This window comes from Ceratina calcarata, unplaced genomic scaffold, assembly GCF_001652005.2.
Source record: "Ceratina calcarata isolate Rehan_Ccalc_2016 unplaced genomic scaffold, ASM165200v1 scaffold369.2, whole genome shotgun sequence".
In the NCBI taxonomy this organism is placed as follows: Eukaryota; Metazoa; Arthropoda; class Insecta; order Hymenoptera; family Apidae; genus Ceratina; species Ceratina calcarata.
Window position 1 is genome coordinate 294,470 of NW_017160008.1, and position 18,145 is coordinate 312,614.

At 40.0% G+C, this 18,145-nt stretch overlaps 1 protein-coding gene across 2 annotated transcripts in view; it reads left to right on the forward strand.

Annotated features, from left to right (window-relative positions):
- The window catches only part of LOC113464437 (uncharacterized), a 14,988-nt gene extending 3,069 nt beyond the window's left edge, over positions 1 to 11,919 (forward strand). The window contains exons 2-3 of one of the 2 annotated variants that reach the window (XM_026814216.1): positions 10,707 to 10,821; positions 11,593 to 11,919. In XM_026814216.1, coding sequence (XP_026670017.1) covers positions 10,707 to 10,821; positions 11,593 to 11,758 — 281 coding nt within the window. In that variant the 3' untranslated portion in view covers positions 11,759 to 11,919. Of the gene's footprint in view, positions 1 to 10,519; positions 10,822 to 11,592 lie in introns of those variants that run through there. The other variant, XM_026814217.1, reaches the window with a different exon arrangement.
- The last annotated feature ends 6,226 nt before the right edge of the window (positions 11,920 to 18,145 follow it).

The window sequence follows — 18,145 nt, forward strand, 5'->3', positions numbered from 1 at the left end:
TTATAAATAGTGCACTTCTCTTCTAATTTTGATATTTAATGAGTTACATATGATTATTCGGCATTTTATTGATGTTGACAAAATCCGACCATTCCAGCGTCAAAACGGCGAACTTTTGAAAAAAAATTTCGTTTTTCCTCAATAACTTCTAAACCGTTGGACCTACGGAAAAATTGTATAGAACCTTTCTTGTAGAGGACGACGAGATCTACAATTTCCATGTAAAAACTTTTAGCTAGCGTCAATGCTTTTCGAGTTATTTGCAAAAAACTGTTTTTTAGTTTTTCGTCCATAACTCTTGAAATATTAATGCTAGCGAAACATTTTTATATGGAAATTGTAGATCTCGTCGTCCTCTACAAGAAAGGTTCTATGCAATTTTGCTGTATCTCCAACGGTTTAAGAGATATTGGCAAAAAACGAAAATTTCGAAGAAATTGAAGGGGTACCCCTTGGAAAAATCTCGGAAAAATAAAAATATTTTTCGAACGAAAGTTCTCATCCTATATCATCTCAAAAATTAATTAATAAGAAATTTTTCATCAGAAACGATTCACAAGTTCCTAATTGGAACATTTCTCTATGTTATAGTTCGTAAATGACTCATGCAACATAAGTATACTGTGTAACAAAAAATGTTCTCTGAGAGGAAAAATCGACGATAGGGTATCTAATTTTCATTTAAATGAAACGAGGTTTGCGGTGGTGTAGGTGTTTCGATTCGGTCCCTTTCTGTCCGTCGCACGCCTCGGGGCTCACGCGGTACGCTTTCGAACTTTCGGCCAAAGTTTAATTGTCTTTTGCTTGCGTTCTATCTAAATTCGCCACAGCCATCGTTCCTCCAGCGTTTAATCCATTTGATAAGACGCGGTTTTTACCACATATCAATTTTCACAGAGATATTAGTACAAAATTATTCAAGTATTACGTGCTTACTCGTATAAAGAGAAGGAAGTAGCCTGTATAAATATTAATAATAAAGTCCAGAAAATTGCTAATTTTTATAGAAAATTTCAAGGCAGATAAATTTTTATATACATTTATTGATTTCTTGAATTATACATATAAGTACCATTTTGTTTCCTAATCTTTCTTCATCTTTCGTGTGAACTATCCAAGTGAATATCATTATATGCTCATTGTCAGATCTACGATCGTGCTCAGACCAGTCCCAACGCCATTTATCAAGAATCGACACGAACCTGCCGGAAAACGCAACAGACTGTATCGATTGATTCATTTTTAAAATAAAGTACGAAGATATCGATTCGTTCTTCGAACGAACGTACCGTGTCTACCGAGAAAAGATCCGTAAATAAAGCGTGAACATCTAGTCAAAGTTCTAATTTAGGCGAGGTCTCATTGATACCATCAAATGTAACGAGCAAGAAGCCCAGTGTTGTAGCCACAATAAAAACGACAATAATTTCTATCCTCGTTCTCGTTGACTCGCCGACGAGTGGCTCTCGCGAGATGTTTAAGAAATTTTCAAGTCTTTACAAATAAACCACCGCCATGACCTATCCTATGCGATCGGGCTGACTGCCGCGGTGCCTCCTTTTTGCTCGGCAGAAACAATAAACCGGGAATTTCGTGGCCTCGCCGCGTTGCGTCACGGCCACGCCAGAAGAAGGTACGTTTTGTTTGTGACGCAGTCTAAGCGCGAGTAACGAGAAAAAATATGTTACGCGTCCCTTCGTTTAACGTCCCTTGAAACGTCGATATACATATGTATAGTGGGAATTAAGAGCTCGTTTTTAACGGACAGAATATTCTTTGTATTTATTTTACGATACCCTCCAAATCCAAAGTTTAGAGCCGCAATAATATGAATCAGTCAAAAAACAGTCGGCTTATTTAAATACAGGAATGAATATTCATTTATCTTACTAAATATTATATAAAGAGAAAGCGTTTGTTTGTGTCTTAAAGTGTTTAAAACGTGGACAATCACTTTCTTACGTATTCCGGAGTGTTATAAGGTATATGTTATTCGTATGATTTTCAACAAATATTGAAGTACAATTGGCATTACCTTATTCTTTCTTTATTTCGTAATATGTTGCTCTTTGAACTTTGAAAATATCATTCTTAGTTTGGTTTTTAGCTATAAATTAACTTTCATTAATTTTCCCAAACCTTAACAAATCGTACGATACTTTTGCTCGGCACTAAAAGGGTTAAGAATCAATTCGTGGATCCTTCAAAATTCAGTCTACTGGATTGAAATACGTTTCTTCATATAGTTTTTAAATTTGATGAGTTATACGTTTGAAAATTACTCATACGACTATCTAAAAATCAGTTTGAGAATTTTACTCGAATCATCCACTAAGAAAGTGAGAAGTGGTAAAATTTATATTTACAAAATCCTCGATATGTTTGAAGTTCCATGACTTGGTGTTTGTTCATGAAATATTTCTACTCTGTACATTTCGAATTCTACACACTTCTAATTGGCGCAGGCGAAGTCGCAACGAGGTCGACGCTAGTAACAAATATTTCGTTCCACAACTTGTGCTCTTCATTAAGAGATGTACAGTGTTCAAAGGCGACAGTTACAGCGTGACGAGCAGAGAAAATAACAGAAGCTCCGGCAGGCATTTGCTCAGAAAACAAAGCTATGGACCGATCGATTAGAATTCTCATCGAGTTAATTAAGAGTCTATTAGAGGAGGTCCTATTCCGTCAGTCAGTGTCGCTTCGAATTCGATGCGGCCGTCACGAGGTTCGAGCCTCCCAACCGATTTTCACTCACGGGTTTTTCTTCGGGTTTCTGCGCTCGGAGACGGCGGCCACTCGGTCCGCGAGTATTGGTTTACACGAGTTCCTGAGTTCGGCGGTCCCGGGAATTAAATTTCATCGTTGTGTAAACACTAGGGGCAGACGAGAAGCATACGGAGGCCCCGAGGAGAGACTTCCCCGGGTTAATCCGATCGGATGATACGCGGACTCGTTTCTTTCACGCGGAGCTTCTTCGCGCGATAAAAATAGGAAGGAACCGCGTTTCCGCCTCTGTACAGCTTCGATTAGTCTGCCATTCCAAGGGAAATGGGAACCTTAATGGCGTCCGTTATTAGTCCGACGTGTAGCGTGGAGTTCTCGCAGATTGCCTCATTACTCGAAATAACTTTGTTCCGGAGTTATAGAATAATTGAATGAAAACCTCGGATAAAGGTTTATGTTACATCGTCTCATAGTAAGTATCCCGATTTCTGTTCATATCACAATTTCTACTAATTTCCTTTGTTTTTTTTATAATTGTACATGCAACCAGTGAGTAGAAATCGTCATATGAACAGAAATTGGGACATTTACGTAACGTAGATTCTTTTTAGAGATTTCTATTCAATTCTACACGCTGTTCTTTTCGCAAAAGTTTTAAGCGTTAATTCTAGAAGCCTAAATAAGGGAAAACTCAAGAATAAAAATACTGCATTCGAAGCCAAATTTTTAGTTATAAGCAATTAAACATTACCCCTGTTGGCACTTATTCTCAAAGCATACATCTAACGGACCAATTAAATGCTTGTATACTTCAGCTAGGCTGCGGATTTTTATACAACATAAAACATAGTGCATCAATTTAAGAAATATTTTGTATAAGGATTCATTAATCGTTTAAATATCATGCTGTATTTTGCTGTTGATACTTCGTGCACTTTTGTCTATTATACATTTTTTCTACATACCCAATTTTGTTATAAATATATAAAATCTGCAGTCTATTCATAATGACTACCATTACGTTGGACACGTTGCACTTTGGGTGCCACTATCTGCGACAATCCTCTGACCAGCAATAATCTCCGAAATACAACGGAACCATTCGTAGGTATATTAGAATTTAGAATTATAAATGCACGTTGTAGCTGGACCAGCAAGGATAAGTAATTTCTAGTCGCTTATAATTAAAAGAATTGAGCCTCGGATTTATTTCTTCCTAATTTTTGTCTTATTTCTGTAATTCGAAATTAGTCCCACCAATAGCCGAACACCGTGTATACAAACGTTCCATTTTAATGAGAATCGATTTCTGTCTAACGAGAACTCGAGTGATCTAAATTCATCCCTAGTTCCTCGAGGAAGGAAAGAAATTCTGGTTCGCGGTACCTGTTCCTCGGAGTCTGGCGTCGGTTCTGCAGGGTTCCACGTGTTTGTCTTTACTGCAATTCTGCATCGTATCTTCCACAGGCTTGTAACTCGTCCGGGTTTACGCTGCACCCGTTTCCGCGCGGTTTTCCTGCAAGAGAATATGACGCCCGACGCGATCCGCGCATAAAGATAACAAACACGTCGCGGTGCACCGATGGTGTCTGCTGTTTCTCAAATCCGCCAACAGAAAAAGCTAATCTGGTTAGCATTACCACTTCCCGGCGATATCCGGAACGGGATTTTTATCTCTCTTGGACTTCGTTGCCATCGTGACTCAATCAGTGATTGAAAGACGTAAGCTCGGTCCTTGAATTGATTTCGTACTAAATCCTCTACTTCATTTTATAGAAACGATCTTTCTAAAAATTTCCTTTTAATATTCATTCCTATTCAATGTATTTGAGAATGTGAATTAGAAAACAAGGTCAATCGTATTCTGACTTTTATCTCTCCTGAATTTTGCTGGCAGTAAATGAAAGATGTAAGTTCGGTCTTTGCAGGAGCTTCCAATTTCTTTTATAAAAACGGTATTTCTAAAATTGCTTATATGGATATCAATGACATTCAACTTGAGAAATATAACATCCTTTGACGCTAACCAATCAGCTTTAGGCTCACTTGTTAATATCACAAAGAACAATTATAATTATTTTTGCCATCCGAATCAAGTTCAAGATATCCCAAGACTTTATAGAAACGGTATTTCTGAAAATTTCTTTTTAATATTCATTCCCAGCCAATCTGTTCGAGAATATCAGTTAAAAAACAAAATTCAAGATGTGATCAAAGAGATTGATTCGACACACACTGGGACGCACTTTGCAAAATGATCGACACAGTTAACTGGTTAAGAACAAGATACCTTCGATACCTTAAATCTACCTAAAGCTTTCGTACACTAATTTTTTTAGTTTGAGTGCAATTTAGTGTTGGCCTTGGTACTTCAATTTGAAAGTAGCTTAAACTATAATTACAACTTTAATCTTTTAATATGACCGAACAAATTTCGTTTCATTTCTTATAAAAGAATTTAGAAACGGTTATTTGACTGGTGCATGGCAGGTTTAGTGTTAAGAGCAATGATGGTCCTAAACGCAATCCCTTTCACAGTTGACGGCGACGTAACGAGAAAATAATGAACCGAACCTTCCGCTGGTTCCGCATAAATCGTCGAACGATACTGTCGAGTAAATCTGCGGGCAAGAGGAGCGGCGGGTACGTGTAGTAGGTGCTCGCAGGCGAAACTGCGCAACCCTATCTGCGGGAGCCAACCGCAGAATATCACTGCACATCCAGATAATCCCGCTGGCCCATTGATATGCTGATGGTGAGACGTGTCGCGTGAAATTGCCACCCGGTACGCATTGTCCGCCTGAATTCCGCCTGGGCCCTTTTCAACTTCGCACCCTCGTACCAGCCCGGGATTCAATCCTATCGGCGCCGGGCAGGTTTCTCTCGTTTTAACGGGAAAACCGTCGATTCCGCTTCATTCTGCTCGCCGAAAAAATTGGCAAGCTACCTTTGAGAAATTGCGAACTTTATAATCTCGTATCATTAAAATCGAATAATATAATAAAACAGTCTTGTGTCTCGTTCGAAATGTATAGATTTTTATGTTAAAAAACTGTAGAAAAATATTTACTAATTGATAAGAATCAGATGTCCTAATGGCGCCTATCGAAAATCAAACTTTCCGGGCAACCCATTATATTATTTTGACTAAAGCTTAAAAACACAATACGACCGATACCCACGGATAGAAAAGCAAGTTCAACGAGAAAGTCCAACTTCGTCCCCTTATGCGTCCTCCTGCCTCAGCTACCACCGCGAGACGTTTATTTTTCTTGAAAACGTATCAGCCGCATTTCCTTCCTCATTGTCTGCCTTAAGGAAATAAATCTACTGCCAGACTGTCCCGAGCCAGGTCGTTTCCTCCTCCACGCTCGTCGTCTAATGTTTCTATCTCCCCTATCCGCCCGACGAATGAGAAACGATTCGATATAATTGAGTAGTAATCTTTATGTAACGAGCAAACGGTCCTCTACACACAATGGCTCACAATCGTTAGTATAAAAGTGTTGCACATTAAAATATAGAAATTATAACTCCGTACGTGAGGGAAGTAAAATTCGTAAGCCGAAGGGAAGCTTACCGGTTGAACGCGTATGGAGTTCCAGAAAAGTGTACGACCGGGCCACGCGGAACAACCTAATCGTAGTACGGGACCGTGGAAGATAATAGCCATAGAGAGGAATAAACGGCGAAAGCACCGGTTTCCTCGTGGGCGGGTAACGCGGCTAATTCCGACTGTTTGGTTAGCAAGCATTTAAGGTTTGTCTTGGCTGTTGCTTCGTGTCTTTTAGACAGCCGATCTGTGTTCCGACCAAACGAAACGGAAGCTAAACGCTCTCCTGACGAGGTGACGAGCCGACGACTTTCGTCGTTCGATGGCTCCGACTTTCTCCCTCTATCAGATATCTCTGCCAAATTCCTGCTGATCGTGGCTGCATTAGATTCTGATAGGCTCTCAATCGTTCGATAACAAATAGCACACACTGTCTCTGTGTCAACCAAATATTTTGCCACTTTTAAATTATCAAAATTATCTCACTAATACTCAAGATTTTCTAATAATAAAAAATGGGAGATTAGAAAATTGTATACCTGACTCTCCTTTTACACGGTGAATACGTGCTGAGTAAAAAAAGTCATACAAATACTGATTAGTAGAAACATACATACATATAAGGCTTCTTTTAAAAAAGGCATACTACACAAAAAATAATTTGAAACATAGAAATGCATTGTGAAATACAGTGCAAACGGAGGGCCAGGTCAATTGCAGGTCACACAGCGTTAAACGAGATTGAAGCCTAATATTCTTAGTACCGCGACATCGATTTCTGGCGAAATAGCTGCAACTGAGGTGAACGCGGTATGGACAGAAAGGTGGTGCTGTTAAGGAAAACGTTATCAGGGGAAGGGTGAGGAGACGCGTAGAGAGGAGGCGCAGGCATTTACGGGTGGCTCGTCCAGGAAAAGCCGAAGGGGAGGAACGTGCGCTTATGCCGGCGGTGTTTGTTCAGCCGCAACTTCTCTAAATCTTTTGTGCACCGCGGAGGGTTGCGGTTGTCTCGTGTACACGGTTACATATGTACATATGTGTCTCGGATACCTATGTGCTTACTCGCGTTTTCAGGTAGCTTCGCCACTCGGTTCTATGCGACGTTTAAGTTTTTCTTCATGAGAAGTTTGTAAAAAAATGTCGGGTATCCATTTTCTTAAGTAGGCAACATTTTTTTCATTAATCAACATAATGCTCTGTGATAAATAAATTCAAGCTCGGGTTTGAAGATATGAAAACTTGGGTGAGTTGAATAAACCGACTGGCAATTTTTCTTTTATCGAGAGCAAACAAAAAAATTGGATCGAGCCGTGGAAAAGCAGATCAGCGTGGGCGTATTTACGGGAAAGAGGAAAACACGTAAACGAGTTGGGGTAGGTTGGTCGGCTGGCAGAGAGGCGATGCCTCGGTGGAGGCAGCAGCGTAAATAGAGCCCTGTGAAATTGTCCGCTGTTCGAGGAATCGAGAGTGCATCCGATGTGCAAATCGGTTTAACTAGAGGCCCCCTCCTCCCTCTCGGTCTGCCCGGCCCCAGTATTCCGCCCCCATAAAATAACAACAGGCATCGTTTCCATCCGTCGCATTTTCAGCTCGACGCCATTATCTGCGTCGAGTCGCAGTGCCTCTGCTGACGGATTCGCGTCGACGATTATTCGAGCCTTGCGACACAGAATTCGTTTTATAGGATCGTCGAATTCGGCGTTTCAACGTTTCCAAGATTATTTTTGAACAATCGTCAAACGATACGATTCGCGATTCTATGAACGAATGCATGTTTCCTAGAAATCTATAAAAATCAAATAGGAAATTATCGTCGATGCTGGATATCAGTCATTTACGGCGTGAATAAAGATCCCGTTGGAGGTATTAAAAGTTCATTCCGTACCGAACTTCTTACAAAAGTAATTTGAATATAAATTGTTACATAGCAAACCACTCTGGTATAATTTGAAACTCTTTGAAGCTTCATACCTGGATTTTCGCATTTCTCGAATGAAATAATACAGGAGAAATCCAAACTGAAAGCTGTTCGAAGATTATTGTTCGCGTTTCATTTTTGTTAGACAAACATGTCTTGGAAAATTATTAATAGTAAAAATGTCACGGCTCCATCGCGCGCACGTTTGAAAATACGCGAGAACTCTCTTATCCAAACTTCAATTATTATTAAAGCACTCGAACATTCTGCTATTTGAACACTTTATTATTCCACCGTTTTCTGCGTACCATTTTATATCATCCTAGAATAGAGCAACCTTTATATTTTTATCATTCCATATTCTTAACTTATTATCCACAATAATACTTGTTTCTCATTCATAATAGAGAAATTTCAGTTCCCTCAATTTTTCGACGATCTTACAGTTTTCATTTTTACTCGACGAGGCGCATTGAAGATATTTCATTCACGGGACGTCGAGATTCACGCGACGCGTGTGCGTCCTGTCGCGTACACGTAGGCCGTCTAAGCTCGAAAGTGCCTCGCTTCCTTTTCGCACCAGACAAGACGCAGCTTGCATTCGAATGTCACGTCAGTCGTCAACCATTAAATTGTTTTCTTCATATTTCCCAACCTTGCATACCTAATATTCTAGACAGCTTATGACATTAAGGAAACGAAGTTCCAACTCCTTCAGATTAGATTTTATCATCGCGTGTGCTCGTGGAAAGAAATGGTATCAATCGATCAGAGCAGTCACGTTAGACGGATTAAGGACTCGCCAGGCTAATCCTGGAGGATATCCCTCGACTGTAAAATATATATCTCGTACCGCAACATTGCCACGGTGCTAACCGCTCATATACAAATCAAGTGAAAACGTCGGCCACGAAACATACCGAAGTCGTAAAGCTTCCCCGGTGTACGCGGATGGACGGAAAAGAATATCCCGGTGCCTAATTCGAGATGTTTACCCAAGCGGTGTTCTCCGGGGTCCTCTCTTAATTCATACCCAGCCGCTGTTGTTGCAGCTTAGCCAGCGCCAAATTTATTAAAATCGTTACCGACGCCCGCCGCCGTTATTGTTATTATTATTACGTCGCCGATACGAGTGAACTCCTCGCAATTCTCGTATCGCGGACAGATCGGTACAAAACGCAAGATATTTCACGTTTCGATAGAACGGGAATAAAGTGGAAATTGATGGACCACCGTGATAGAAATTCAATCCGAATTGTATCCTTTTAGGTGCGTGACAATGCGTAGAGAATGTTGAATCAGCGAGTAAGTGCATGGTCTGTTGCCGGTGGTCCGATGGAATGCATGCGATCCATTGAAAAGGATCGAAATCCTCGATCCTGGATCCTGTGCCATTATGTTCGAACGTCAGCTCACGATTTCTCGGTCATTTCATCGTTACTCACAATAGGACTCGTGTCTTCATCCGCTGGATCCAATATTGAAACACCTGTGTCGAATTGTGCACTCGTTTCACTCGATTTAATTTCGCATGTCACTTATCTGTCTAATTCAATTGAGAACTCGTTTAATTTAATATCCATTTAATTATCTCGAAACGTAAAAGTTCAAAATCATTTAATTGATGCGTTAGTAAAAGATAAGTAAATTAAATGCCATTTTCTGTAATGGAAAGTATTATTGTGAATATCCTAATTTTCACTCACTGGCTTATTTTTTCTATCGTTTTCAGTGTTGAACCTGCTTTTTACTTTATTTTCCCGGAACTATCACCTAAACTAATTCTTATTTGTCTTAGAAATACGGCAATCAGTAAAACTTGTGACGTGAACAGAAATTGGAACATTTATTATATTACCTGTTGTTAAAAGATTACCTGTTGGTATTGACGTGCCGGAATTCTGCACTTGCTCGGGAACAGAAATTCCTCGGCCGGATTTTCTCGATTCGACGCGGTGAACGCGACACGAATTTGATTCCTTTTGTGATCCCACGCAGTCCGATGACGCTGTTGTGGAAACAGATCATTGGGTTTCGGCGGGCTCGAATCGGTGCGTGTAATTCGACAGAATAGAGGCGAGTTTATTGCAGTTATTCCTCGTCAATATGATCCCAAGGATCACTGACAATTCTGGTTTATCCGTAATCTCCGACGAATAGAAACCGAATTTGATCTGACGAAACTTTTATCGGTACAACCTTCGCTGAACCCAATTTAAATCTTTGAAGATATTGAGAAATATGTCCGTTCTCGTTGTGACATGACTAATGTGTAACCAAAAGTGTAACCAAAAATCGTTGAACGTAGGGATAGGAGCAGAAGTATCGGCGTCGACGAATCGGGTTGCAAAGAAACCATCGAAAGTGGTCGATCGGTTCAAGCCGGGGTTGGATTCTTTTTCTACTCGAGGCCGGCAGGTGCAATCGCCTTCACCCGCGGATATTATTTCTGTCAACGTTGGCCGTGTTTATCCGCATACATATTTGACGAACTCCTCTCCCGAGCAGGTCCAACGTCTAGGCCGGCGGTGGCGTGTTACCTGAAGAAGCAATCTCTGTCCCATGAAATAACATTTAGGCTGGACCTGCCATGCCCGCTACGTCCACGTTTGTCTACAGGTAGGTATGCATGCACACTGTGTTACGCCAGCTTCCGTGCAAGATAGTCCTGGGCTCGGGCTGATTCACTGTTTCAGTAGAACCGGTCGACACGTTGCTCGACCGCTAAATAAATTCTCAGCCAGAAGCGTTTAAATTAATATCCTACCGAGTACCTAATTGAAGGAAGTTTGTAAACGATTGTAAGAATTTAATAATCCAAGCCTGGACTGTCAATAACATTGTACAATTTGCAATATCCACTACGGAATTTTTATAGTTTCTCATGTCAAAAACGAATCCGGGAACCAAAATGCTCTGTCACGTACCGTTTCTGAAAACTAGCAGTTTTTGTAAAAATATACAATTATGGATGACAGGTATTACAGAAAAACTATAAAAACACGAGAAAGATCATTTTTGAATCAGCACCACTTTTTGTTGTCGTACCTTTTCTTTTACTATCTGTAAATAATTGTTAAAGTTTGAAAATGAGCTATGGTGAATATTTTATACGTACTGTTTTTGAATTTATGTGAAGATCCCTTTATCCAACAGGAATTTGCTATACATTGTTGGATTCTACAGACATTTCTGATACAGAAACATGTAATATCTCATTTTTCCTTAAAATCATACAATTTTTACAAAAACTATTTTTTGGGAACGATACATGATACAATAATTCTTTCGAATTTGTTTGAATTATGTGGTGGATATTGCAGAAAATGAACAAAAACTTTTTCCTTTGGACTGTGTAATTAGCCACGTAATAAGTGAACGTGTTTTTTTATAGGCAAGGGTTCCTTTTCCAAGGAGATAGCATTACGGTTTTGGTAGGGAGCAAAGGATACGGGAGTGTGAAAAATAATTTCCTGCCGTTGATATGTGGCGGATTGGAAGAGGAGAAAAGTCCTGGGCCGGGGGATATCAAAATATTGTTCGAGGGTTGCTTAGGGTAGCTCCGCATTCTCGCGCGATATAGCAGCCATACTGAGACTAAAGTGGATGGTTATTGCCCTCAACCTGACCGCACGGAATGCTCGTCTATTGCTCACGGCCAATGCTTCTTAAACTATCACTGACAACTTATTGCTCCAGCGAATCTTAATCATCCTAAATTGGTCATCAAGTATATTTTTTACTGTTTAAAAATAATTTCTCTTTCGACCAATTGTTAATCTCTTCTATTAACTCAATAAATCTCAGTTTCCAATATGTACAAAAATTACTATTTAATAAAAAGACTTATCACAGAAATTACGTGTTTCAATTTATTTCCAATGAGACGTAAGTCCAAAAATCCGTCCATCATTCCCTGAGTGGCACGAGACCGAGACCAGGTCCAAGTCTGTGCGCGCTCGCGCAGAGCTGGGAGCGTTTCAGCGTTGCAGCCGCACACATGCGCGTACAAGTAGGTATATACGTACTACGTGAAGTACTTACAATTAGTACGGGGAACGCAGCCCCAAGCCGTGAGAGACTCGGTCGATATGTGGTCACAATGAAGGGTGTGGCGTTCGAGGACCAAAAGCTCTCTCCTGTCTGCTTTATCCCACCATTGGCTGTTGCCAGGTGTCGAGAATGGCCGACCTTTCTTGCTTCTGGTCTCCGTCTCGCTTTACGTCACTTCTCGGCCATCAAAAGATTTTCTGTTAATTGCGGCACCTGCGCTGACCTGCCGTCAGATCATCAACGATCATCGACTTATTTAACCATGTATCTTTCTTTCAACGTTACGTCGTCAAAACGTTTTAATCGTCGATAAATCTTGTCTTGAAAATTCGCGAGGTACTGTGAATCAGCGGTTCGGCCAGAAAATTATGTAGTTCTTAGTCAGGCGCCGGTTTAATGACGACATGTGTCGCGGGTATTTTAGATCGTCGTTACACCGGTGCCATGCCGCGATGATGAAGAGAACGTGTTCGAGGAAGATTGATGAGGCGTGTTTACCGCTAACTAATTCCCGTCTGCTGCCGCGGTTCGCGTAGGGCTAACTAACTTTTGCTACCGCCGGAACGAACGTCCCGTGGAACTCGCGCCGACAAATCGTCTGAATTCCACCGGCAGATGATTAGGGGTGACGCTTCAAGAAATATGTTAGATATATCAAAGAAAAGTAATTAATGATCGACGAAACAATTAAATTATGATATTTAATAGCAGAACAATCATTATTGAACTTATCTGCAGTAGCCAAAACAATTATTGGATCATCAAAGTGTCGAAAACTGCCCGAGATCGAAAGACGATTTAAGGGTTGCCTGTCGTAGGAATGATTCATATGTGTATAAAAATCGGTGGATAGCATTTTTGATTTTCAAGCTTTAATTTAAAAGAAAACCTATCGCCCCATGATTGAATTTCTTGCTGAGTAATCATTTCCCAAACTTGGTCAATATTTAACATTTTCATGATGCCATTATTTCTTTTAGTATTATTAAATTGGCAGAAAAGTAATTTCAGCTTTCGTTATAAAAAGCAAACTTGTCAACCCAATATATTTCTTTATAAATTCCGTCTAACTGGTTTGATTGATCTTAGTACGAAGTTTTGTTTCCAGTAAACTAATGTGTATTAAATTCACGATCTCCTGCCGGTTCTTTCACGACGAGGTAGGAGAAGGGAGTTATTGTATCGCCGAGAGAGACTAGCGCGGATGAGCTTGAAAATGAAAATGTTAGACAGTCGTTCAGCGGAGGTGGTTAACGAAGCATCACCCTGGATTAGGCTTGCGTCAAGCCACAAAACCAGCCTCTTCTCGGGGTTCGGCGTACGATGAAGAAACGGGAGGTTATTCCTGGTTGAACAAACACTGGAATGGGTCGCGTGCGCCTCCCACATATTTATAGATTTTATCTCTCTTTGACTTCGCCGAGGCGCGAGTAGGCGTCCGTGCCGTGGACTCGCGTGCACGACGGAGGAAACCGGTAGAAGAAGGAAGAATCCGGGACGGGAACAAGAAAATCGAGCCGCGAAAACCCGCAAGAAAATCCATGGAATGCCAGTGGAAAGACGGGAAGCATCGGCCGGAACGAAAGAAGGAAAGGAGCACGAAAGTTCACTTCTATTTCGGTTCCATCCGACGATTCTATCTCGCATCCTTATTGGAATTTCGGGAACATTTGTGAAAATCATTTTCCGAAAGAATCTCGAAAAAATCGTGGACATTCAGACGTTTCTCTATTATTTATTCGTACAATAATGGTCCTTTCCAGTAATTTTCGCCCGTCCGCGCACAATAAGAAGACAAACAACCGTAGAACGGCGACGGACAGTTGTCACAGTCCTTGTGAATGGGGCAGAATTTTTCACGAAGCCGCAGACAGAAGCGAGACAGACTGAATCAGCCGATTGTTCGATCGTTTCGCACTGTTATTTTTATAATTCACCGTATCCTCGATATCCTCCTGCGTTCGGTCTCGTGGTGTTGTTTTTATTGGCCGCGTTTAGGGAACCGCGGACAGAGCGAACGGGAATAGGGTGCTGCCAAAAGAGAGGCCGTCAGAGGGGTGGTAGGTAGAGGGAGAAAAAGGCGGCCGCAAACGATGAAAGAGGGATGAAGCCGGTGGGAACGAGGTGTTGTTTCATCCCTCCTGGCAGCCCTGTCTATTCTATCCTAGCAGCACCTACATTCTGGTACCTAAACCGGAGCTAGGATAGGACGGTTCCGGTAGGAGAACGAAAGACGCGATTCCAAGGGGTTCGTAGAGGGTGAAACTGGGAAGAGAAACGCGAGGGCGCGCGCAACTACCCCGGGGTTGACAATGCCACAGTCATCCTATGTTATTTCAGTACGAATTTCCCCCCTCCGTGTCTCCTTATTTCGTCGATTTTCCTTCGCCTCTCACCCCGTTCCTATCTTCCACTTACTTTACTCACTAATAATAGTAATCGTTTATTTCATGCTTTTCGGCTTTGAAAGGAATGGTACATTTCATGATAATACGTTTATAATATACTTATAAACATTCAATACACAATAATTCTCTACATAAGATATAATATTTGATATACGTATACTTAATTGCATGTTTTGCTTGTATCACTTCCAATCTCTCTTTCTTTCTCTCTTCTCAACTCCATTTTATTTATATAGTAAAACGTCTTTAAGTAGACTATTCAAAATCGTTCTCTCGAAATTGCATTTCCTTTGTTCACTATTTCCTATCTAGTAGAAACTGTCTGATACAGATAGTAAATTTCGTGAAAGTAGAAGAAATATAGTTTTTAGAATCGACGAGTTTAGCTACACCGGACTTGCGTAGCTCGTGTGGTAACCTTTTCGGAATCTGTAATTTTTCTGAAAACTGTAAACTCCCGATGCCGAAAATTAGGCGTCACTCTTCCGGATTGGAAGGAGGCTTCTTTGTGCTTGAAATATACCCCGGGATCCTGGACGAGTGGCATCTGTAATAACAACGCCCGTTCTTGCGGCTCTCCCTTTACGCGCGCTACTATACGCGAGATGGATTTCTGGAAGTTCGATCGACTGTGATTAAATACATTCATACGGGTACGCTAATCGGAAAGTAGAATCATTGGCGACTACGTGTTTCATCAGAAATTGTTTTCGTTCCGATGAAACTGTGAAGAGAGGACGTCGAGTAAAACAGGAAATGTATTTATACACGATTAACATACGCGCGCGAAGAATATTTAATTCCTTAATGTATCCCCGCGTAAGAGACTTATGAATGAACAGAAGGTAACGGTGCGAAAGAGAAGCTGAATGAACCGAGTTCTACACCGGCCACAAAACCGTGGCATTGTTTGGTTATTATAGCAAACCTAACACAACACGCTCTGTTATTTAACAAACCAATCGATTTTGTCGTCTCTTCTTTGAGTATATTACGTAATCTCTTTATCCTATTTCGCTCGTCCCTACCGTGTTTTCCGAGTTGTTACCTTATCACGTAGCAAAATATATTAACACTGAACCTACAGTTTTTGCATACTAATATGATATATTTAGATTTTTTAGATTTAAGTGCAATTGAGACACTTCAATTTCTGTGATACCAGCTTGAATAATAATTACAATTTTAATAATATAACAAAATTGTTTTCGTTTTCTTTATATTTTTTTAATCTGGACTGTACATAGTGAGTTTAATGTGCATTTTATTTTCTTTACGTAATGCTCTGGTACCAATGATATTACTTCTCGGAAACATGTTTTGGAATACGAATAATGTTGTAAATATTCGACTTGGTGCAACTTTTTTAGATCTATTATTACATTTTTCTCGACTGCGCGATGGTACGTCGGACCTGGCATAGGAAGTCGATGATTGATGGTGTCTTCACGTAGACTGTACAGCAGTACGTTGGTAAGGAAAAAGAATGAGAGAGAAGGCAGTGCTCTCTGTCACCACCTTCTTAGAGCCAACGAAAATATTGTTTTACGTAAATATGCGCACGTGATGGGCCACTTTTATCCTCCCCTTTTCACACCTTTTAGGCGATAAAGTTTTAATTGCCGTCACTTTGTCGTCGGAGCAGTTTAGAACCCGTTGCAATCATTTTATAATGTGTAACGCGATTTGAAGGCGCGCGTAGGTGAACGTGACAGACCTTGCCTTTAATTATAGACGACCTCGTCTCTATCTGTTTAACGGTTTTTAATTCGCATAACGAGCGAGTTGAACGCGCGTTGGAAAATCCTCTCGGCGTCTTCGAGGTCCACGAATAATTGGGATACGACTAAAATTATCGGGGATGTTCGCGGTATCATGGGGTCATATACTTCAAAAAGTATGAACGAATAAACGAAGAAGTGATCCATTAGGTAGGAAGCCCCAGCTGACACACCCTGACGCTATCAAAACACGCCTTAAAACTTATATTCCTGCGCGACGCCGTGGTAGTGGTGGAAAAACTGCGTATGTGAGATAAAATAACAGAGTGTAGTTAACAGGCTTGGGTAAAAATATTCAGCCAGCTTCCACCGGTTCCCTCCCCCGTGCCCTTCCCTCTTTCTCTTTTTCTCTCTCGATCCCTCTCCATGCCCCTCCTCCCCGTGACGCTTACTCACTTTTATATACCGTGATTACGATAGATTTTCCCGCGCGTTGCCCAATTTCTACGTAGATATCGATTTTATGATCGTTTTAATTATTTTTGACACAGTGATTAATTATAATTATTAATCCTCGCCTACGCAATATTCAAATAAATTATAGAAGGAAGTATATTAAATAACAATAAGTCTTTGATAACAAACCGTAGTAAATGTATTTGACAAGAAACAATTATTTTTATGGTAAATTAATCGATAAGCGCTACATAGTATGATTTGTCTGAAGCGCTTCATGAGTTCAACACGTTTTACCTATCAATAATATGTTACCGACTTGATTATTTTATAAGGAAAATACAAAAGATACAAAATAAAATTAATAGCCTTATTATATGTACTATGATTCATCTACTTTTTTAATATATTTACATTGCCGTCTTCTTTATAATTTTACTAGATTTATCAGCTCACGGCAAGTACGATCGCGAATTTATCTCTTTCGCTGCAACCTGAACTGTATGTGTGCAATTCGAATTAGAATTCTTGTAGAATGAAATGTCTCTTAAAATTGAGGCTGCATTATCTTAATCGTAATTATAGAAATAAAAAAATGGAAAGGTCTAAAGATTGACTTTTTTCTACCAGTAATTATTTTGTAAAAGCTGTACAGATTGCGTTTCGTACTGCACCTCAACCAGTTACATAATTTATAAGACTGCGTGGTCAATTAAATCACATATTGATGTAGCGGAAACATACTTTATAATTACAATCTAACGACAAATTATATAATGGCTCACGAAAGAATCGCAAGAGACTGATTTCTGTCGATTTCCACGAATGTCAAACCACATTATGTGATGTTTTAAATTTAGAGCTAAAAATGACAATTATAATTAAGATACTGACGTGCATATAACTATCATAAATTTTCACGGTTTTCCAGATAAAGAGAACTGAAAATAGTAACATTTTAGTTCGCAATTATTACCAATTGCTTCCACGTATTTTTAACCATTAGTAGATTTCTTTACATACATTTTTATTTGCTTCAATAATACAAATAAACCTTCAGCATTTTTCAATACTTTTAAATTCAACATTTGGTTTGTAGAAATTAGCGTCGGTATTATTGGGCCGTCATAAGTTAGTTTATTAGATTATAATGGCTTCTCATTTTTAAATGGTAAGTATAATACACGAAAATAAATACTTCATTTTATATTTACAATTAGGCTATTTTTTTATTTAATTGTTTGTGAGAAGTAAGGTTCTAGAATGTACTGAATATAATAAGCACAGGGTGAGGGTGAGGTAAATGCGC